General features: G+C 50.2%; 1 protein-coding gene and 2 non-coding genes across 8 annotated transcripts; all 3 read left to right on the top strand.

Annotated features, from left to right (window-relative positions):
• The first annotated feature begins 216 nt into the window (after positions 1-216).
• On the top strand, positions 217-22263 carry TBRG4 (transforming growth factor beta regulator 4). Of its 6 annotated transcripts, XR_012132471.1 has the most exons (12): positions 218-336; positions 1676-2135; positions 4389-4712; positions 5268-5439; positions 5716-5873; positions 6389-6496; positions 7133-7277; positions 7364-7811; positions 7903-8017; positions 8540-8752; positions 10274-10354; positions 22037-22263. XR_012132471.1 is itself a non-coding variant. In XM_017659371.3 (11 exons), exons 2-11 carry the CDS (start codon positions 1725-1727, stop codon positions 8639-8641), a joined length of 1893 nt encoding a protein of 630 aa, XP_017514860.2. In that variant the 5' UTR covers positions 219-336; positions 1676-1724; the 3' UTR covers positions 8642-8801. The 6 variants fall into 6 exon arrangements, 4 of the variants coding, with proteins under 4 accessions (XP_073095281.1, XP_017514857.2, XP_017514860.2 ...); XR_012132470.1 differs by lacking the exon at positions 10274-10354; XM_017659371.3 differs by lacking the exons at positions 10274-10354; positions 22037-22263 and having other exon boundaries at positions 219-336; positions 7364-7609; positions 7700-7811; positions 8540-8801.
• LOC118967759 (small nucleolar RNA SNORA5) lies at positions 4972-5106 on the top strand. The gene has a single exon (XR_005054984.1). It is a non-coding gene; the product is annotated as a small nucleolar RNA SNORA5 (small nucleolar RNA).
• LOC118967758 (small nucleolar RNA SNORA5) lies at positions 5483-5618 on the top strand. Its single transcript, XR_005054983.1, has one exon. It is a non-coding gene; the product is annotated as a small nucleolar RNA SNORA5 (small nucleolar RNA).
• Positions 22264-22724: the final 461 nt, after the last annotated feature.

Here is a 22724-nt window from a genome sequence, read left to right on the forward strand (position 1 = left end):
AACGGTTGTGTACTTCTGTGAACCCCTTTGGCGGCCGCCGGCTCTCGCCCGAGGCCAGGTGCCGACCTCTGCTCTAGAGCCCACCCCCTTGCTGCGCCCTCAGCAAAGGCGGCACCTGCCCCGAGGGGCGATAGCGTCACTTCCGTCCGTCCGCCCTCAGCAAAGATGGCACCTGGCCGGAAAAGGGCCAGAGGAGCGACTTCCGGCTGGGCGGTGCGCGGCAAGCGTAGCTTCCGGCGACGCTCCGAATGACGTAAGAGGGCGCCCTTCTAGTCTTGGGCCGATGACGGCGTGAGGCGCATCGAGGTCAACGGCGGTGCTCCAGGCGCTGGCGGCGTAGGTCTCGCAGCAGGGAGCTAGGAACTGTTGACAGGAGGGCGGGATCTGGAGGGGAGACCAGGCCAAAGCGCTGGGCCGGCGGGGTTAGGGGGAGCGGTCCGAAGAGGGGGCCAGCGCGACCGGCGAGGGGGCCAGGAAGTGGGCCCGGCCCTTCTTTTCCGAGGCCCGCGTGCGCCCTTCGACGTTCCGCTGACCCCGAGTGCCCCGAGCCCTTCGGTTCCGGGCGCGTCGTCCTCCACATCCGAGGGCCGCGCCCTGGGCTGGTGTTGGCCTGATTCCGCCGGGTGTTGGAACCTCGTGCTCCCTGATCGTAGGGTTGTCTGCGATTGGAAGCGTTTCCATGGCTTCCCGCTGGCCGGCCCAGCGGGTGGGGTGTTCCCTTTGCGCCAGGATCGAGTCCAACCAAGCATTTACAGCCGCTTCAGGCTGCCTGTGCAAATAAAACGGGCCGGCTGTGCACCGAGCTCCCGGTAAGGGAAGCGCAGACGCGCCTTACTGGGGCAGGAGTGAGACCCCGGTCACGTGCCCTACCCAGGCAGGTCGTTTGTGAGCGAGGCTGTCTAATTGTGCAAAGCTACTTCAAAATGATATATACGATTCCTGGGGAGGTGAAGTTTTGTGTGGGCGTGGGAAGATGAATGGTGGTTTCCCAGGCCCTGGGGTAGGAAAGCTGGAGACAGGCCCTGCCTGGGAGGGATGGGGGTGTGAGGCAGGGAGGAGGAAGGGATAGAATGAGAGCAGTGATTCTGGACCCTATCCTGAAGTGCTTAGGTCAGTCTGGGAGTTCTGCTCTTAGGAGTCTGCCTCTCAAGTAGGTTGGTGATGTACCGAAGCCAGGTTTGAGAAGGCTCATTCGCACATGTATAAGCAATAGAGTACGTCCACTCAAACTGCGGGATCCTTATTATTTGTCCAGGGTTTTCTAGCAGCAGTCTGATTGGAAATATGCTGTCTCTTTGGCTTTGTATGCTAGGGCACTCTTGAAGTACAGAAATGAGCCATGTCCAAACCTTATCTGCAAAAACTCCCCTTCAGGAGGTTGTGGGCCAGGCCTGCGGTGTGAATTGTTGAATCACTTTCCAGGTGATTTTGAAGCACAGGCAAGACTAAATATCCTCCAACCAGGGCTGTAATGCTCCTGATTTTTTATATTTGGTTACGTTCTACAGTGTGACAAAACCCTGAGATTTTTGCTTCAGAAAGTGCTGTTCCTTGCGTACGGGCAGTTCGCCCCTTACGGAGGGCAGCTGAGACTCCCTTTCCTTTGTCGCATTTTTCTCAATGTCTGTGAGTCAGGAGCTGCTCTTGCAGCACTCTCCTACCCTTTCCTCTTCAGGGCTTTGGGATCACCTGCAAGGAGTTACCTCCCTGTCACCCGGACCGCTATGGCCGCTCACCTGGTGAGACGATGCTCATGGCTCCTGAGAGCGGCCACTCGGTTGGCCCCTGCCATGGCTCCGGCTGGCCGGCCAGGGCTGGCCAGGGCGGCCCATAGGACTCTGGCTTCTTCTGCCCCCTCTCCCAGTTCCCACTCGTCAGGTTCCTGGTCAGAGCTTCTGGAGAAGGAAGTGTTTACTCCCTTCGCAGAGAACCAGGAGGTGGACCAGCTCATCGAGAAGGCCACCGGGCCAGAGGAGCTCCTGAGGCTGCTTGGGAGTGGTCACTGCCTGCACCAGAACCATGCGGCCCTCGTGCTCATCCGACTCTGCCGCCTGCTGTCTGAGAAGCCCGAGCACAAAGCCACGCTCACACAGGACGCCCGCCTTCAGCAGCTTCTCTATCTGATCAACAGTCAGGTTGGTTCTGGAGCATGCCCTGGAGTTTTGACAAGTAAAGGACAGCACAGGCAGTGCATGTGGCTGCCACTCTGGCCTCGTTGGCCCTGCACAAAGCAGCCCCTCTTTCCAGGTAGAGACAGGCCCACTGTTCGCTCAGTCCCTCACCATCCTGTGGCGTCCGCTGTTGCCTAGGTGGCACAGTTGTGTCTCGTTCTCTCTGTCCTCACAGCAGTGACTAGGTGAATGCTGTGCCCTTGTATGTAGCAAGAGTTCCACTCAGTCCCTCAGCTGCTTCCCCCTCACCCTGGTTGCTGCCCCGCAGCATCTCGCTGACACCAGGCGTGCCTTTAAAGCTAGAGGAGGCACAGTGGAGCTGATGGAGACCTCAGAGACCTGAGTGGGCACGGCATGGCATCCCCCAGCCAGCAGACCCTCTGGGACAAGCTTGGGGAGGAGGGGTCTGCCTGTAGTCTCAGGGCAGAACTCAAGCTGGTTTCTGTGCACTGAGAAAGGTTGGCCCTCACGTACTCCTGGTCTCCACTGAAGTGGGAGACTGCTCCCCTGTCAGCATTTTTCACTCACCCTGTGTCCAGCTGTGGAGTCAGTTGACAAGTTTCAGGATACTTGGAAGGGGTGTGCTAAATCAGTGTGTTTCAAACTGCCTGTTATGAAAGTGGTATAGTGGGTGTGGCAAATTGGCTTTTAATGGGATTGAGTCATTCAGGAAATACAGAATTCCCACTCAGTGAGGAAGATACCTTGTGGAGGGACTCTTTTAGTTAAATATGTATGTGCTGGGGCTACCATATGTGTATATTGTTACCAAGAATATATAGCTCATAAAAATTAGGTCCCTTTTTATTTATTAATTCTAGTTATTTATTGACTTTTGTATACATAACTAAGCAATTTTACAGGACAACATTGAACATTGTAACAAAATTATAAGCCACTAAGTGTGGGGAACAGTGTTTACCATGTAAGTGGTGACCAAGCTTTCTCATAAAAGGGCTCCCTACTGCCTGGCAAGTCACAAAAAAACAGGCTGGGTCTCTATGCTGAGATCAGATTCAGAGCTCCCCTGCTTCCTGCTCACCACATAGGTGACATCAGTGGCCCTGTGGTCCCATCTCACAGGTGAGGCCACTGACACTGATGGGCCAGTGGTGGGATTTGGGAGGCTCAGCACAGCAAGTGACAGAGCCATGTTCGAGTTCAGATGGCCTGACTGCAGCCCTGTGCCTGCTTACCACAGGCTGCCCTCCCTGAGGGGGACTGGCCAGAGGCCTTCTGCAGTAGTCTGTCTTTCTCTGAGGCCTAGAAACGCTCTGCTGGGCAGAGAGGGCCGCCCTTGCTCAGGGACCAGCAGGAGGACAAGGAGGCTGGGCAGTATAGTGCAGAGGGTGGGGCTGGCCTCAGGCGCCGGAGTGGTATCTGGGTCTCAGCCACCACATGGATTCAGAGAGGTGGCTCTGCAGCCTCCACACTGGCACCTGGCTTGAGTGGCCAGAGGACTGTGTCTCCTGAGAGCTAAGCTAGTGGTGGTGGCAGTGCATGTGGCCAGCCAGCTGCTCATCCCTGGTGCCTGGGAGTTTGGGGTGGGCAGGACACAGTGGTACCAGGGTGTCTTCACCCATGTGTCAAAGGGCTCACCCTGGGACACTGGGTTGCTGGCTCTAGTCACTCCACTGTGTGTTTCCAGAGACTGTGTCATGGCTGCTTTTTGGGGGCGAAGGGTTGAGGGTTTATCAGACTTACTTTTCTGAGAAAGTTAGAGGGTCTTTAATAGCTGACATTGTGATTGTCATTGCAAGCTAGAGAATGAGCTGTTTGGCAAAACCGACCTTCACCTTAGCAGCCCCTTAGCCTGAGTCGCCATCCAGTGGGTTCCTTCTGACTCAGGGTGTGGTGGTTGTGTCCCAGCAGTGGGCGCAGAGGAGAGGCAGCGGGGAGTGGTGCCCACCATGCAGTGGGGGTTTGTGTCAGGGAACCTGGTAGGAGTCTTGCCACCCAGGGCTGTGTGGCTTACAGGGAGGAGCATGTGGCTGCAGCTGATGGAGCAGATGGGGGTGTAGTGGAGGCTGGAAAGCCAGGCTCAGCGAACAGGTGAGGCACCGGCTGCAGGGGCACCATGGGAGCACATGCCCTGAAGTGATGGGTGGTGAACTGACGCTAGGAAGGTAGCTTGTGGCCCAAACCCTTGGCCTGCTCCCTGGTCACATGGGCAGGTTGAGTCCCAGGCATGACCTTGCCTGTGTCCTCCCCATGCAGATATCCACAGTCTGGAACGGGACCCTCGTGAAGCTGCTCCGGAGCCTCTATGTGTTGTCGCTGCCCACAGCCTCCAGAACACTGCGGTCGGCAGAGCAGGAGGTCCGCTGGCGCCTCCGCAGGCTCAAGTACAAGCAGCTGGCCTTCCTGGTGGAATCTAGCGCCACCTACATGCAGGAGCAGGGCTCCCAGGAGCTGCTGGCAGAGCTGCTGGTGCACCTGGAGCGGCGCTGGGCGGAGATCGAAGATGGGCGCACAGTGGTGGCCATGATGATGAAGGCAGGCCACCTCTCGGAGTCACTTATGAACCGCCTGGAGGACAAGGTCCGGGATTGAGCACAGGCTCCAGCCCTGGAGCTCAGCTTGTCTCCTGGGGAGGGCCACGGGACAGGAGCCCCAGCATTTCTATCCAGAGTCCAGGGTTGGCACTAGGGGAACCACTGGCTCCTGGAGGGCATGCAGAGCCTGAACTCCCCTCCTTTATCTTCCTCCAAAATGGCCCAGGTGCACAGTGAGGAGTGGAGAGGCCCATGGTGGCTTGGCTTCTGGTGAGCGTGTCCCAGCGCCATCGTGCCCCCAGCTCTGCAGTCAAGTCAAATTCAGCCCCGTTCTGTGGTGGCTGGGGCTGGCCCAGATGGCTGCCACAGTGAGCTCCACAGCCCATAGGCCCCAGGTCCCCTGCCCTGGAACCTGGGGATAAGTTTGGCTGCAGACATGGTGGCCCCGGACTGGGTCTCCCGGGTGGCGCAGTGTAGGCCCTGCATACACGGGCCTGTGTTTAGTCAGCTCAGGCCCAGTTGCTGTCTCACAGGGGCTGCACTGCATGGGACCCCTGGTCCTTGGGCCGTCAAGCTGACCCCTGCCGGCTGTGGTTGACAGTGCCTGGAGCTGGTGGAGCAGTTTGGCCCTGATGAACTGCGGAAGGTGTTGGTGACACTGGCAGCTCAGAACCGACGGTCGGTGCCCGTGCTACGGGCCATCTCATACCACTTGGTCCAGAAGCCCTTCCTCCTGACGAAAAGCATCCTTCTGGACCTGGCCTATGCCTACGGTGAGCCTTCTGCACAAGGAGTGTTAGGGAGGAGGGCTCCAGCCGCAGCTGTGTCAAATTCGGTGCCTGCCCCCACCATGCCAGGCACTGGCCCAAAAGGCTGCCATAGAAACACTGTGACTCATGGGCTCTGAGCCTCTCTCTCTGGGCCTCAGGGATACATCTGGTTACAGACACCAAGCTCCTGAACCTCCATGCCTAGCGTGGGTGGTCGGGAGGGTCTCGGGGTGGCCTGTGACCCTCACCAGGTAAATTCTGGTCTGCTCTGTCCTGAAGGTAAACTTGGCTTTCACCAGACCCAGGTGTTCCAGCGCCTGGCTGCCGACCTGCTCCCGTACACGCCCAGCCTGACATCCAGCGAGGTGGCCCGCTGCACCAAGTCCTTTGCCTTCCTCAAGTGGCTCAACCTGCCCTTGTTTGAGGCTTTTACTCAGGTAGCTGGGACCTGGAGCTGAACTGGGGTTGTCATGCCTGATTCCCACCTCTAGCACCTGCTTCCTGGTCATTTCATCGGGGAACTATGACTGGCCTGGAAATGCTCCCTGGTGGATGTGGGGTCTCTCCTCTTACTTAGAATTTTGCTCAGTGGTGAAAGAAAACGCAGAAAGTGATTTCCTACAGTTTCCCCAAAGCATGCAGGCATTTCCATCCACCTTGGGTAAGGAGCCTTGCAGGCAGTGAGCTGAGAGTCCACCTTCAGCCGCCCCAAGTTGAATTTGTGGAGAGAGACTGCGTGCTATCATGCACATGGGCACCTGTAGGAAACTGCATTTACTTGCTAAAGAGTTTTGAAAGCCACCATCAGTCAGTTTCCAGGGGTCTTGACTTCTAGGTAATCTCTGTTGGGTGGAGAGGGTCTGGCCCAGGCAGGTGGTTCATGGCCCTGAGGGCAGGTCTGCATGGGGCACTGGCCAGTCCTCATCCTGCCCTTCTGCCTCATGTCACCCAGCATGTCCTGAGCCGAGCCCAGAGTATCACTGTGCCACACCTGTGCAACATGCTTCTGGCTTTTGCCCGTGTGAACTTCCGTCCAGGACAAGACCAGTTCTTCAGTCTGGTATGGTCTTCCTGCCCCGCACCCTCCCTGCTGGCCTCTGCTGGGCCCTCCAGGGAGCGTCTCAGGGTTGGGGTGTGGGTAGAGGCCAAATGTGTGCAGAGGAGCCCTAGGTGAAGAGGCAGAAGGCAGGGCCTGGTGTGGGGCAGCCATCTAGAGCCAGGAGTCCCAGGGATGGTCTGGGGACAGCACCCATGAAATCCCAGCATGCCAGCTCTGTGGCTAAGAACAGCTGTGAGTCAGGAGGGCATCAGCCAGCTTACCACGATGAGGCCTGGGAGACCCTGGTCTCACTTCCTAACTCTCCCTTAGCACCCTGCCAAGGCTCAGACACCTTGCTGCTCAGCCTCAGGTGTCAGCAGGACAAGAGGGCCCTGCCAGGCTGACAGCATCCTGTGTGTGGCCCAGGCTTGCTCCTGGGTCCCTGTAGTATGGCGCCCTGCACTGCAGCTCCTGTCCTGGGGCCACTCAGGATGGGGCTGGAGACCTGCCACAGGCCCTGCCTGTGAGCCCCTGCTACCCTCCCACCCCAAGTGCCCCACACCAGACCAAGAGCGCCTCAGCTGGGGTTGCCCCACGAACCCAGGGCCTCAGTGTGGCCAGGCCCTGAGGCTGCCGCTGAGCCCTGCCCTCCCTCAGGTGCACAAGAAGCTGGGGGTGGAGCTGGAGGGCCTGGACCTGGCGCTGCAGGTGGATGTCGTGTGGGCTCTGTGCGTCCTGCAGCAGGTGCGGGACGTGGAGCTGCATGCCGTGCTCCGCCCTGAGTTTCAAGCCCAGTTTCTCGGTGAGCCCCTCGGTGACACAGCCAGTAACTTGGCCCTTCACCAGGTCCCTGTGCCGTCCAGCCCCTCACTCTGCCTTCTCCCTCAGGCAGTGGGTCACCAAAAGACCAGAGCACTTTCCAGAAGCTGGTCCATATCAGCGCCACTGCCCAGCTGGAACACCCGGAGTACACAGGCCCCCTTTTGCCAGCCTCTGCCCTGGTGCCCCTGCTCCCGGCCCTGGACGGGAAGGTGACCCCCCTGCAGAAGGATCTGCAGGGGGCACTGAGGGGGTTGCTGGGGACCGCCGACAGGGGCAGCTTCACGGTGGCCACGCAGTATGGCTGGGTTCTGGGTGAGGGCCAGTGTTACCCTTGCCCCTTCCACAGAAAGGGCTCTCCTCTCTCCCTGACAGTCCTGACGCGTCTGTCCTGCCCCTCTCCAGACGCTGAGGTGCTGCTGGATGCCGATGGCCAGTTCCTGCCCGTGAGGGACTTCATGGCTCCTCACCTGGTCCTGCCCTGCGGGAGCCAGCCTCTACCCACAGGAGCCAAGCGGTAGGCCAGGCAGCCCCTCCTACCCCCTCCGACCCGCCCTTGTGCTGCCCCTCTGCCTCTGCCCTCAGCACTCAGGCCCCTCTCCTGCCAGGCTGGCCTTCCTGCGCTGGGAGTTCCCCAACTTCAACAGCCGCAGCAAAGACCTGCTGGGGCGCTTCATGCTGGCCCGGCGCCACCTGCTGGCCGCTGGCTTCCTGCTCGTGGATGTGAGTACCTGTCTGGTGGCAGAAGCAGCACCAGGGGCAGCCCGTTGTCCAGCTGCTCAGCTCTCCAGGAGGAGGTGGGACAGCCACCAACACTCCTACCCCAGCTCTGAAGGCCAGCTGTGTTGAGGTCTCCCTCAGCACAAAAAGGGGATGTTTTGAGGGATGGCATGCTGTCTGAGGCCACAGGGCTTGTCAGCATCAGGGCCCAGCAAGCAGGGTGGTGGGGGTGCAGCCTGTACACTGCAGTGACCCCGGGGCTTCGCCCAGGACCTCTGCCACCGCCTCCTATCATCCTGTTTGGGGGCCACGTGGGGTCTTTCTTGTTGAGTTCTTTGAGTTTCGTTTTTCTAACAACTCTTTAAAAATACGTCGTTCCCAAGTCACATGTCCATTCAGAACCCCTGCCTGGGATCTCGGGCCCTGCACCTCAGCCCTGCCAGAGCCAGGTATCCCCACCACCCTCACTCCTGTAGCAGAGCAGGGCTCCCTGCCCCCACTGACCGCTCTCCAACACCCCCTCAGGTGCCCTACTATGAGTGGCTGGAACTCAAGTCTGAATGGCAGAAAGGTGCCTACCTCAAGGACAAAATGCGGAAAGCAGTGGCGGAGCAGCTGGCCAAGTGACCTCTCCCAGTACATGGCTGGGCCCCCAAGGCCTGCGTGGGCACCAGGCAGGCAGGAGGTGGCCCTGGACAGGCCTTGGAGGCAGGAGGCAGGAGCTGCCCGCCTCTTCAGGTAGCAGGCCACCCTCTCAGGGGTAATAAATTTTGCTGTTTGGTGTCCAGCACCACAAGTGTCCTGGGTTTTGTCACAACACCCGCCATTCCCCCATGGGTGCTGCCTGCATTCCCTCTACCCAGAGGCAAGGAGTCCCCCGGAGGGAGATCTGGCTGGCTTGCCTGCTGGCCCAGTTGCTCCGTCTATCTGTTGGTGCCACCTTCCCACCTGTGGGGGAGCCTCACATAGGCACACCAGCCTGCTACTTGGGCCTGCTGACACACAGATGGCGCTAGGGTTCTGAGCCAGGGCAGGGCCCCTGGATGGCCAGTTGGGTTCTGCCCACAGCCGTCTGGGAAGTTCCCTCCCACCAAGGTCACCAGTGAGGGGGCTCTGAGGGCCTCTGCCAGCAAATGTCACAGGCTCCATGCATGGGAGCACTGGCTCAAGTAAGGGGGACCATCACTGCTGTGGCAGGGTCGAGGGTCCCAACAAACAGCAGCGCTGCAGACGGGCCAAACACCTTCCCCATGGCATGGAATGCATGGCCTTGTCACTCACAGGGTAGCAGGTCAGACCAGGACACCAGGCCTTCAGCCACAGAGCCTACGTGAGACATTTCCATGAGGTTGTACGAAACGATAGTTGGTCCTTGAATAGCATGGGTTTGAACTGTATAGGTCCATTTACAGACTTTTTTTGAATAAATGTGTTGGAAAATTTTTTAGAGATTGGTGGCAGTTTGCGGCAGTATTTTTCTCCAGCTTTACTATAAAAATACAGTATTAAACAATACAACCTACAAAATAGGTTTTGACCAAATATTACTGGTGAGGCCTCTGGTCAATAGTAGCTATTAGTAAAGTTTTAGGGGAGTCAAAAATTATATGCAGATTTTTGACTCGGGGTTAGCACCCCAAGCCCTGCTACATCCAAGGGTCAGCAGAGGGCCCCCGTCCCACCGTGCCCTCTACTGCCTGCCCTGTTGCTGACACAACATCATGTGAGAACACCAACAGGCGTGAGCTACTGCAAGGACCCTCACATAGCCATCTGTTTTCAGGCCTCGCACTTGGTCTCAGCCACCAACCTGTTCTCCATTTCTGCTTGGTTACTTGGAGAATGCTCTGGAGAAGAGTCCTACGGTCTGACCACTGGGATCTGGCTTCCGCCTGGTGGTTCAGAAGTCACCCAGGCCGTGTGCACCCGTAGCCCCTGTGGCTGCTGGACTGGCTCATCCCTGAGTGCAGTGTGCACACAAGCCCAAGTTCCCATCTCTGGGACAAATGCCTGGGAGTAAAGTACATGCCAAGTTTAAGAAACTGCCAAACTTGTGCAGAGTTCCTGCCTACCCCGGGTCCCACCAGCAGTGGCTGAGGGGAGTTGGTGCTGCCTGCTCACACTCCACAGCTTCTGTACCAGCACCTGGGACAGTTGCAGGGAGACCATTTGCATTTCCCTAGTGGCTACCGATGTGGGATGCTTGCACACCTTTAGTCCCCCTGGTGTTCTGAAGCTGTGCCTTTGGGTTTCACTCAGGGTGACTGATGGTGCTTGCTGTAGACATACTGTCCATTCACATCATCTTTCAAGAAATACGTGTTCAGATACTTTGTGCAGGTATGGATTAGGTTGTCTTACTGAGTTGTGAGACTTCCTTGTTTGCAAAATAAGCCCTTTATCAGAGAGACAGTTTGCAAACATTTTCTCCCAGTGTGTGAGTTGTATTTTCACTCTCTTGATGCTATCCTTTGAGGCACAGAAATTTTGAATTTTGGGAAGTCCAGTGTATCTTTTTTCTGTTTTTTGCTCATACTCTTGGTGTCATATCTTAGAATCCTTTGGTGAATCAAAGTAGTGAAGATTTTCGCCTGTGTTTTCTTCTAAGAATTTAAAAGTTTTCCTGTTCCATTTTTATCTTTCATCCATTTTAAGTAAATTATCATTGGTGTGAAGAGAAAAATGTTTTTTTTTGACTCTCCAGCTGTCCCAGCACCATAATTGAAAAGACAATTCTTTCCCCATTGTATGATCTTGGCACCCTTACCAAAAATCATTTTGCCAGAGATGTATGGGTTCATTTCTGGGCTCTTAGTAGCACACCATCTCTTGATCGTTGCTTTGTTGTATGTTTTGAAACTGGAAAGTGTGGGTGTTCCTATTTCATTCTTTGTCAAGATTGTTTTGTATCAATCTTGAATCTGAGTTCATTTTGCTGAACTAATTTTGTCAGCCCTAATTATTTTTGCTGCTTTTGGGATTCTGCCTTTGACTTCCAGCATTTTTATATGTCTGTGTATGTTTGTATATAGCTTCCTTGCAGTTCATTGAACTTCCTGAATGTACACGTTACCCAGTAGACTTGGGGCGTTTCCAGCCATGACTCCTTGAGTCTCCTCCTCCAGCTCTCCTGCTTCTGGGGTTCCTCTGTGTGTCGAGGCTCTGGGCAGTGCCCCACGGTTCCCAGCAGCTCTGTCCCTTCTCTCTCTGTTCCTCAGCTTGCATGATCTCCTGTGCTCTCCCTTCACTGATTTTTCTGCCAGTTCAGATCTGTTCATTCCCTCCGGTGAGCTTCATGATTGCTGCTCATTCTTGATAATCTGATATGACAGTGTCATTTTTCACTCCTTACTGCCTTCCTTGTGCTGTCCTTTAGCTCTGTGAACATATTTGTGATGGCTACTTTGGAGCCTCTCTCTGTTGATGGCAGCTGGTGGCGTCCAACAACCCTCCGTTGCTGGTGTGGGGGCATGCTTTCCAGTTTCCTTTTTGCCTGATCATTTCTGTTGGAAATTGGATACTTTCGATAAAAAATTCCAGGCACTGTCCAACCCCCTCTCTTTCAGGCTTGTTACTGTTACTTGTTTGTTGTTCAGTGACTGGCTGGATGACTTTGGGGGTCTCTCTCCTACTGAAGGTTCAGCCCCTCATGGTCCTCAGAGAGGTTCCTGGTGATGCCTACAGTCACCCCAGCCTGTGGTCTTGGCTGTATCTTCGTTGGATCCACGAATCTCCTCCCAAATGCCTTTCACCACCAACTGCACTACGCTGAGAGCACCCTTAGGATTAAACTTCCAAAGCTCTGTGACAAGTGAAGTCAGTCCCTATGGGAAGAGGTCAGGAGCCATGTTTTATAGTCAGGCAAGCTGCTGAGAGACCCCCCCACTCTAGGAGCTGAGCACTTGGTTAGGGGTGGGCAGCAGCCTCTCCTGGCATGGACCCACCACCTCATGAGCTGGGAGAGGGCCTGTCCGGGCCCCAGTATTCTCAGCATGCCATGCCCAAGATATACCCTCCCTATAGGTGGGGCAACACAGAGGAACGGCACCCCACCTCTTGGCACACTTGCCTGGGCCTCAGCCTCAGCCTAAATAATGCTGATGTCCCTGCACTCCCAGGGCAGGAGCAGGGCAGGGGTGAGGGGCCTCTTGGCCACAAAGTTGGGAGTGGATTCTCTGCCTGGTTCAGCAGGGAGGGAGGAGGCATGGAGTGGCCTTGGCTCAGATGCTACAGATAGTTCTCTTAATAAGTGTGCATAGGTTTTCTTGAATAGCTGCTTCTTCACTTCTTGGTACTTCAAGACGATTTCCAAATGCTTTAAATGTTTGCTTTGTAATTGTAACCAGTTTCTTGGGGCTGGTCAGTGATGCTCCTGAGGCTCTTTTTCTGGGCCTATGTTGCTTTCTCTGCCTTATTGTGGGGTTAGAACTTTCTGGGCTGGCCATCTAGTGCCGACAGACACACGCAGCCTCGTCCCCATCTGGGAAGGTACTCAGTCTTTCACTGCCACAGACAAGGTCAGGTCATCAAACTGATTTTAGCTAGTAGTTTGTGTTTTTTTTTTGGTATCGTTAATGTACAATTACTTGAACAACGTTATGGTTACTAGACTCCCCCTATTATCAAGTCCCCACCACATACCCCATGACAGTCACTGTCCATCAGCGTAGTAACATGCTATAGAATCATTATTTGTCTTCTCTGTTATACTGCCTTCCCCGTGTCCACCCACCCTGCTACATTATGTGTGCTATTCGTGATGCCCCTTTTTCCCCTTTATCCCTCCCTTACCACCCATTCTCCCCAGTCCCTTTCCCATGGGTAACTGTTAGTCCATTCTTGGATTCTGTGATTCTGCTGCTGTTTTGTTCCTTCAGTTTTTTCTTTGTTCTTATGCTCCACAGATGAGTGAAATCATTTGATGCTTGCCTTTCTCTGCCTGGCTTATTTCACTGAGCATAATACCCTTTAGCTCCATCCATGTTGTTGCAAATGGTAGGATTTGTTTTCTTCTTCTGGCTGAATAGTATTCCATTGTGTATATGTACCACCTCTTCTTTATCCATTCATCTACTGATGAATACTTAGGTTGCTTCCATTTCCTGGCCATTGTAAACAGTGCTGTGATAAACATAGGGGGGCATATGTCTTTTTGAAACTGGGCTGATGCATTCTTAGGGTAAATTCCTAGGAGTGGAATTCCTGGGTCAAATGGTATTTCTATTTTTAGTTTTTTGAGGAACCTCCATACTGCTTTCCACAAGGGTTGAATTAGTTAACATTCCCACCAGCTGTGCAGGAGAGTTCCCCTTTCTCCACAACCTCGCCAACATTTACTGCTGTTTGTCTTTAGAATGTTGGCCATCCTAACTGGTGTGAGGTGATATCTCATTGTGGTTTTAGTTTTCATTCTCTTATGATTGATTAGTGATATGGAGCATCTTTTTATGTGCCTGTTGGCCATCTGAATTTCTTCTATGGAGAAGTGTCTGTTCCAGCTCCTCTCCCCATTTTTTAATTGACTTATTTGCTTTTTGTTAAGGTGATTGAGCTCTTTATATAATTTGGATGTCAACCCTTTATCAGATATGTCATTTAAGAATATGTTCTTCCATACTGTAGGATGCCTTCTTGTTCTACTGATGGTAGAACAAATCTTTGTTGGACAGAAGATTTTTAGTTTGATATAGTCCCACTTGTTCATTTTTGCTTTTGTTTCCCTTTCTCAGGGAGATATGTTCATAAAGAAGTTCCTCATGTTTATGTCCAAGAGATTTTTGCCTATGTTTTTTCCTAAGAGTTTTATGGTTTCATGACTTACATTCAGATCTTTGATCCATTTTGAGTTTACTTTTGTGTATGGAGTTAGGTATTAATCCAGTTTCATTCTCTTACATGTAGCTGTCCAGTTTTGCCAACACCAGCTATTAAAGAGGCTGTTATTTATTGCAGATTGACCATATATGCTTGGGTTTATATTTGGGCTTTCTAGTCTCTTCCATTGGTCTATGGGTCTGTTCTTGTGCCAGTACCAAGTTGTCTTGATTACTGTTGCTTTGTAGTAGAGCTTGAAGTCAGGGAGCATAATCCCCCCCCCACTTTATTTGTCCTCAGGATTGCTTTGGCTATTCAGGGTCTTTTGTTGTTCCATATGAATTTTATAACTATTTGTTCCAGTTCGTTAAAGAATGCTGTTGGGATTTTGATAGGGATTGCATTGAATCTGTAGATTGCTTTAGGCAGTATGGCTGTTTTGACAATATTAATTCTTCCTAGCCAGGAGCATGGGATGTGTTTCCATTTATTGGTTTCTTCTTTAATTTCTCTTAAGAGTGTCTTGTTTTCAGGGTATAGGTCTTTCACATCCTTTGTTAGGTTTATTCCTAGGTATTTTTTTCTTTTTGATGCAATTGTGAATGGAATTGTTTTCCTGATTTCTCTTTCTGCTAGTTCATCATTAGTGTATAGGAATGCAACAGATTTCTGTGTATTAATTTTGTTTCCTGCAACTTTGCTGAATTCAGATATTAGATCTAGTAGTTTTGGAGTGGATTCTTCATGGTGTTTTATGTACAATATCATGTCATCTGTAAACAGGGACAGTTTGACTTCTTCCTTGCCAATCTGGATTCCTTGTATTTCTTTGTGTTGTCTGATTGCCGTGGCTAGGACCTCCAGTACTATGTTGAATAACAGTGGGGTCAGTGGGCATCCCTGTCTTGTTCCCAGTCTTAAAGGAAAAGCTTTCAGCCTCTTGCTGTTAAGTGTAATGTTGGCCTTGGGTTTGTCATATATGGCCTTTATTATGTTGAGGTACTTGCCCTTTATACCCACTTTGTGAGAGTTTTTATCATGAATGGATGTTGAATTTTGTCAAATGCTTTTTCAGCATCTATGGAGATGATCATGTGGTTTTTGTCCTCCTTTTTATTGATGTAGTGGATGATATTGATGGTTTTTTGAATGTTGTACCATCCTTGAACCCCTGGGATGAATCCTGGTTGACCATGATAGATGATCTTTTTGATGTATTTTTGAATTTGGTTTGCTAATATTTTGTTGAGTGTTTTTTTTTTGCTATTAGTAGTGTACAATTATATGAGCAATATTATGGTTACTAGACTCCTCTTATTATCAAGTCCCCACCAAATACCCCATTACAGTCACTGTCCATCAGCATAGTAAGATGCTGTAGAATCACTACTTGTCTTCTCTGTGTTATACTGCCTTCCCCGTATCCCCTCCCCACTTCATTATGTATGCTAATCATAATACCCCTTTTTCCCCCTTATCCCTCCATTAGAACCCAACTTCCCCAGTTCCTTTCCCTTTGGAACTGTTAGTCCATTCTTGGGTTCTGTGAGTCTGCTGTTTTCTTCCTTTAGTTTTTTCTTTATTCTCCCCACAGATGAGTGAAATCACTTGTTACTTGTCTTTCTCCATCTGGCTTATTTCACTGAGCATAATACCCTCTAGCTCCATCCATGTTGTTGCAAATGGTAGGATTTTTCTTCTTCTTATGGCTGAATGATATTCCATTGTGTATATGTACCACATCTTTTTTATCCATCTACTGCAGGACACTTAGGTTGCTTCCATTTCTTGCCTATTGTAAATAGTGATGCAATAAACATAGGGGTGCATCTGTCTTTTCCAAACTGGGCTGCTGCATTCTTAGGGTAAATTCCTAGAAGTGGAATTCCTGGGTCAAATGGTATTTCTATTTTTAGTTTTTTGAGGAACCTCCATACTGCTCTCCACAACGGTTAAACTTGTTTACATCCCACCAGCAGTGTAGGAGGGTTCCTCTTTCTCCACATGCTCGCCAGATTTGCTGCTGTTTGTCTGTTGAATGTTGGCCATCCTTACTGGTGTAAGGTGATATCTCATTGTGGTTTTAATATGCATTTCTCTTATAATTAGCAATGTGGAGCATCTTCTCATGTGCCTGTTGGCCATCTGAATTTCTTCTTTGGAGAAGTGTCTGTTCCAGCTCTTCTGCCCATTTTTTAATTAGCTTATTTGCTTTTTGTTTGTTCAGGTGCATGAGCTCTTTATATAATTTGGATGTCAAACCCTTATCAGATACGTCATTTATGAGTATATTATCCCATACTGTAGGATGTCTTTTTGTTCTATTGATGGTGTCCTTTGCTGTACAGAGGCTTTTCTGTTTGATATAGTCCCACCTTGTTCATTTTTGCTTTTGTTTTGCTTGCCTGGAGAGGTATGTTCATGAAGAAGTTGCTCATATGTATGTCTAACAGATTTTTGCCTATATTTTTTTTCTAAGAGTTTTATGGTTTCATGACTTACTTTCAGGTCTTTGATCCATTTCGAATTTACTTTTGTGTATGGGGTTATACAATGATCCAGTTTCATTCTCTTACATGTAGTTGTCCAGTTTTGCCAACACCAGCTGTTGAAGGGCTGTCATTTCCCCTATTGTATATTCATGGCTCCTTTATCGCATATTAATTGACCATATATGCTTGAGTTTATATCTGGGCTTTCTGGTCTGTTCCATTGGTCTATGGGTCTGTTCTTGTGCTGTTATGGAAAATACTGGAAAGCCTGGACTGGATCACTGATGGAAGAACCAAGCAGCACTTGGAGGTCTTGGAGTGTTGAGATTTTATTTCACACCAGCGGGCTCAGAGGGGAGTAATCTCTGAAGGTCTGAGCCCTGAACACAAGGAAGGGGAGCAATTTATGTTATTTTGCTATGTGGCATTTCCACATGCACAGGGCAAAAGAGGAGCCCGGACGAGGGGAAGAGGGAGCTGGGAGGGCTTTGCCAACCGGAGGAAAAAAGTGGTTTGCTGACCTGGATGGCTGTGTTGGATATTTTCCTTATCACTCCTACCTCTGATGCCCCTTTAAACACTTCATTTTAGGGGGCATCATCTTTTTGGTTTATGAAAGGGTTATAACGGCTTGTATTTATACTTTTAATTGTTTTGAGCTAGGGCTTTTTTCCTTGGGACTTTTTCTTTGAAGACCTGAGTACTTTGTGAAGAACACAAATGATTATGTTTTTATGCATTATAGGTTGCAATGAGTCCTTCAGACTCTTAATAAGTCTGTACTTAACAAAAATACTCAGTTTTTTCAGTCCTAATTTATTTTTATGCAGCTGAACATTACACTCAGGCTGGTTTATCTGAGTGTGAGAGGACAGGTGCTAAAGGTGTAGGGCAGCTCCCTTTTGTAAGGACCATGCACTTTATAACTTTTGTAGTTAAACATTATAGAGAGATAGTTTGGAAATGCCGGCTGAGACTTGAGTTCAGCTAGGAGAGACAGGTAAGCACAGCAAAACAACTTAAGGATTACCCAATAGACAATAGAAAGGACAACTTTTGAGTAACAGTTTAGTCAGAGGGGCCAGCAGCAGAGAGTTTAATGCCCAGGATGAGAGATTCCATTCCGGCGAGGGCCAGGATCCACGGCGTGCAGGTGTTCATTAGTCAAGAGGGTAATCGTCAGATGCAGAGGCAGAGAGGATCTGAAGGTCTAGCTGGGCTTTCTACTGATGTATTTCTTTGTCCGGAGTATGGGTTCTTCTCACTCTGGAATGATGGACCCATGGAGTGATGCCTGTAACTTTGAGGGCAGTAGTAGTAGTTAGAACAACAATGTGGGGCCCAGTCTATTGAGGTTTGAGGGGATCTCCTTTTCAATTTTTGACCCAGACTGAGTCCCCAGCCTGGAAGGAATGTACTGGGGTCCCTAAGGAGATTGGGGCTCTTTCTATGGTATATTACTGCAGCTTATTTAGGGCGGCTCTTAAGGCTTGGAGCTCTTCTCTTACTCTCTTATCTCCTATCTGGTGTAGGTTCCCAGGGATGCTTCCTAGACACGGGGGAGGGTGTCCATACACTAATTCAAAAGGGGAAAAGTATTGAGTCCCAGGTGTGCAGTGAGCATGCAGGAAAGCCAGGGGCAGTGAATCTGGCCACGGGAGGCCAGTTTATTGGCAAAACTTAGTTAGGGTTCCTTTGAGGGTGTGATTTGTTCACTCCACTTTCCCTGAACTTTGTGGCCTATATGCAGTGTGGAGTTCCCACATAATGTTGAGAGATTTAGTTAAAATCTGTACTGCATCTGCTACAAAGGCAGGTTAGTATTGCTTTTTGAGGAGGGCTTCTAGTGCAGTTTTTTTTAGGTGGGTGAGCTGATGGTATTTGCTGACTAGATGCCTTCTGGTTACAGTTGGGACAAAGATGTGTCTGTCAGGCAGCAGCCATCATTTTTTTTTTTTAAGTTAGGGTGGCTCCTTCAGCCATGACCCAGTCCTTTCCTTTCTCAGTGTACTTCGGTGGAGGGGCCTCCACTGGGGGCGTTAGGGCCATGGTGAGGGAAGGAGCCTTATCTGTTTTTATTGGCTGCTGTTTTAGCTGCCTTATCTGCCAGCTGGTTCCCCTGTGTTATAGGGTTGTTTTCTTTTTGGTGTTCTTTGCAATGCAGAATTGCTATTTTTCTGGGAGCCAGACAGCCTTGAGGAGTTTTAGTATTGTGCCAGCTGAAAGTTGGAGAAGAATTGGAGTCCCTGTGTGTTTAAGAGGGACACAACAGTATGTGGGACCTTGACTTTTATTTTTTTGTCTCAGAGTAAGTTTATCTGCTTTTTTTAATGAATAGAACTGTGGCTGCCAGCGTCCTGAGGCAGGGTGGCCATCCTGCCTCAATTGGGTTTAGTTTTTTTTTTTTTTCTGACAGGTATGCAACTGGCCACTGCCAGGTCCTAACAGTTTATGTGAGAACTTCAAGGGCTACTTTTTTTTCATGTATGAAGAGACTAAAGGGCTTTTTTGTATCTGGCAGGCCTAGAGCTGGTCCCTGTTCTGAAGCAGCCTTTATTTCCAGGAAGGTGACTCTTGCTTCCTTGTCCAGACGGGGTTCTCGGTATGGCACCCTCAGGAGGTTGTAGAGGGGTTTTGCCATTGCCGAGAATCCAGGAATCCAGATTTTGCAGAACCCGGTGGCCCCCAGGAATTCTCGTATGCCTTTCTTCATCTGGAGCTGGGTCTAGTGCCCTTTCTCCCTGGGTGAGGAGGAAGCCCAAGTACCAGACTTGCTGCTGGCACATTTGTGCTCTTCTTTATCCTGAGTCTGACAGGAGTTGCAGAAGGGATTTTGTGCCTTTTGCACAATTTTCCTGGGTGTCACTGGCAAGGAGGAGGTCATCTATGTACTACAGGAGGGTGCAGCGCATGGCTTCCCTTGGAAAGCTGGCAAGGTCTGCAGCCAATGCCCCTCCAAAGAGAGTGGGTGAGTTCTTGAACTCTTGTGGAAGCTGCGACCATGTTGACTGCATCTGCCGTCCTGTATCCAGTTCAGTTCATTCGAAGACAAATAAGAGCTGGCTTTGGGGGGCCAGCCAGAGGCAGAAAAAAGCATCTTTTAAGTTTAGGCAAGTGAACCATTTGGCAGACCCTGGGATATGGCTGAGGAGGGTGTACGGGTTTGGGACCACAGGGTGTAAAGAGACAGTCACTCAGTTAATGGCTTACAGGTCTTGAACAGGCTGGTGCCCTCCTCCTGGCTTTTTGACTGGTAGAAGCAGGGTGTTCCAGGATGACTGACTCTTGGTTAGAATGCCCGCCTCTCTGAGTCTGATCAGTGTTCCTGGATGCCTGCTCTCACCTCTGGTGAGAGGGAGTACTGCCACTGTCTCTGTGGCTGGGTCCCCAGTGTGAATTCTGCAATGACAGGGGCTCAGTTACGAGCAAGTCCAGGTGGGTTGTCTCTGTTTTTATTTGATCGTTGAGCCATTGATTATTTAGGAGCATGTTATTAAACTTCCATGTGTTTGTGGGCTTTTTCATTTTCTTTGTGTAATTTATTTCTAGTTTTATACCTTTGTGATCTGAGAAGCTGGTTGGTACAATTTCAATCTTTTTTAATTTACTGAGGTTCTTTTTGTGGCCTAGTACATGATCTGTTCTTGAAAATGTTTCATGTGCTCTTGAGAAGAATGTGTATCCTGTTGCTTTTGGATGGAGTGTTCTGTAGATGTCCATTAGGTCCATCTGTTCTAATACATTGTTCAGTGCCTCTGTCTCTTTATTTATTTTCTGTCTGGTTGATCTGTCCTTTGGATGGAGTGGTGTGTTGAAGTCTCCTAAAATGAATGCATTGCATTTTATTTCCCTCTTTAATTCTGTTAGTATTTGTCTCACATATGTAGGTGATCCTGTGTTGGGTGCATAGATATTTGTAATCATTATATCCTCTTGTTGGACTGACACCTTTATCATTATGTAATGTCCTTCTTTGTCTCTTGTGACTTTCTTTCTTTTGAAGTCTATTTTGTCTGATACAAGTACTGCAACTCCTGCTTTTTTCTCCCTGTTGGTTGCATGAAATATCTTTTTCCATCCCTTTGTTTTCGGTCTGTGTATGTATTTGGGTTTGAAGTGAGTCTGTTGTAGGCAGCATATAGACGGGTCTTGTTTTTTTATCCACTCAGTAACTCTACGTCTTTTGATTGGTGCATTCAGACTATTTACATTTAGGGTGATTATTGATAGGTATGTACTTATTGCCATTGCAGGCTTTAGATTCATGGTTACCAAAGGTTCAAGAGTAATTCCCTTACTATCTAACAGTCTAATTTAACTCACTTCGTATGCTATTACAAACACAACCTAAAGGTTCTTTTTTTCCCCTTCCTTTTTCTTCCTCCTCCATTCTTTGTATTTTATGACTCATATTCTGTACTCTTTGTCTATCCCTTGGGTGACATCTTTTTAGCCTTAGGAATACTTCCATCTATAGGAGTCCCTCCTAAATACACTGCATAGGTGCTTTGTGGGATGTAAATTCTCTCAGCTTTTGCTTATCTCAAAATTGTTTAATCCCTCCTTCAAATCTAAATGATAACCTTGCTGGGTAGAGTATTCTTGGTTCGAGTCCCTTCTGTTTCATTGCATTAAATATATCATACCACTCCCTTCTGGCCTGTAAGGTTTCTGTTGATGTGTCTGATAATCACCTGATGGGTTTTCCCTTGTATGTGATCTTTTTTCTCTCTCTAACTTCTTTTAAAAGTCTGTCCTTATCATTCATCTTTGCCATTTTAGCTATTATATGTCTTGATATTGTCTTCCTTGGGTCCCTTGTGTTAGGAGATCTGTGCATCTCCATGGCTTGAGAGACTACCTCCTTCCCCAGATTGGGGAAGTTTTCAGCAATTACCTTCTCAGTGACACTTTCTATCCCTTTTTTTCTCTCTTTTTCTTCTGGTTTTCAAAGAACCATTTTTTTGTTTCATACATTTCCTCTCGTTTTACTCTTTTCAGTGTCATTGATTTCTGCTCTTGACTTTATCAGTTCCTTCTTTCTGCTTGTTTCGGTTTATTTTGCGTGAAGTAGGAACTTAGGTGATGGACTCCAGACCTTTCATCTGTGCTGGTGTGCTGTGAATGCCCCTCTCCACATTGCTTAGCTGCAGAGCACACACTTGAGTGTTTTGTATTCTTATTTTCATTCAGTTTAGCTCTGTGTTTTTAAAGAATTTCCCGGGTACTTCCTGGCTGACCGCGGCTGACTTAGAAGTGTGTTGCTGGCTTCCCACTGTTGCTGTCATCTTTCTGTTCCTGAATTCTGTTTCTGTTTGCATCCACTGTGCTCTGGGTACACACTCTCTGATTGCAGTTATTTGAAATGTGTTGATGTTTGATGGCCCAGGAGTTTGACCTGTCTTGAGGAATGTTACCCATTAAAGATGGATGCACCCTGCTGTCTTCTGTGTATGGGGGTGCCCTTGGCTGTCGGCATGCTTCAGGTCTCCTACGCCAAACTGAATGTTGTCTTGCTTCACCTCTAGAGGAGCAACATGAAGCCTTCAGCTGTCCCGGTGGCCTATCGAACTCTCCCAGCAGCGTCAGTCTCCACTTCATGGTTTTTGAGATTCTGATGGCTGGTGGACACTTTTCAGGCTTTTATGTCTTCCCGGTGGCCCCATTGTACAATATGTCATTACATGATGCCCTTTCCTTTGCTTTACTTTGTCAGGTAGTATTACAGCTGAAGGGCCCCCACCAGTAAGATGGCAAACTTCTGGCTTCTCTTTGGAGTCCTCGATTCCCGCCGGCGCCACCTGAAGCCCAATCACCTCTCGCCCCCCCTCCCAATCCCAGCACTGAGCCAATAGCCACCAGCCCCGTAGAAGTAACACCACAATCACCCCATGCCCCTCCCTATGTAACCCAGCACCTTTCCCTAATAAAGCAGAATTCTCCAGTGAATTGCTGCTGTGTGTCGCTCCTTTCCTTTCATTGGTGCCGAAACCTGGGAGACGGGACACCCCAACTGGGCCCCGTCTTCCCCCTGACACCAGCAGCAGCTTGCCCTCGTCCTCTTTTTCCGGCACTGGCTCATCACACTCATCACTCCTCTCTGGCCTATAGGTAAGTTTTACCCCGGAGTGGGCCACTCTTCCCCAAGCTATCACAGTGCCATTGACTGTGATCATCCGGCAAGGCTCTGACGCTCAGGGATGAGGAGGGAACTCTCCCCGCCTCCGGCCTTCACGGCTGCAGCAGATCCTAAGCTGCCCTCCAACAGCCATAAATTGCCACCTCCGGCCTTCACAGCTGCTGCAGACCCTCAGGCCCCCCTCCAACAGCCATAAATCGCTGCCTCCAGCCTTCACAGCTGCTGCAGACCCTCAGGCCCCCCCTCCAACAGCCACAAATTGCCG

The sequence above is a fragment of the Manis javanica genome, chromosome 6 (genome assembly GCF_040802235.1).
Source record: "Manis javanica isolate MJ-LG chromosome 6, MJ_LKY, whole genome shotgun sequence".
NCBI classification, from domain to species: domain Eukaryota; kingdom Metazoa; phylum Chordata; class Mammalia; order Pholidota; family Manidae; genus Manis; species Manis javanica.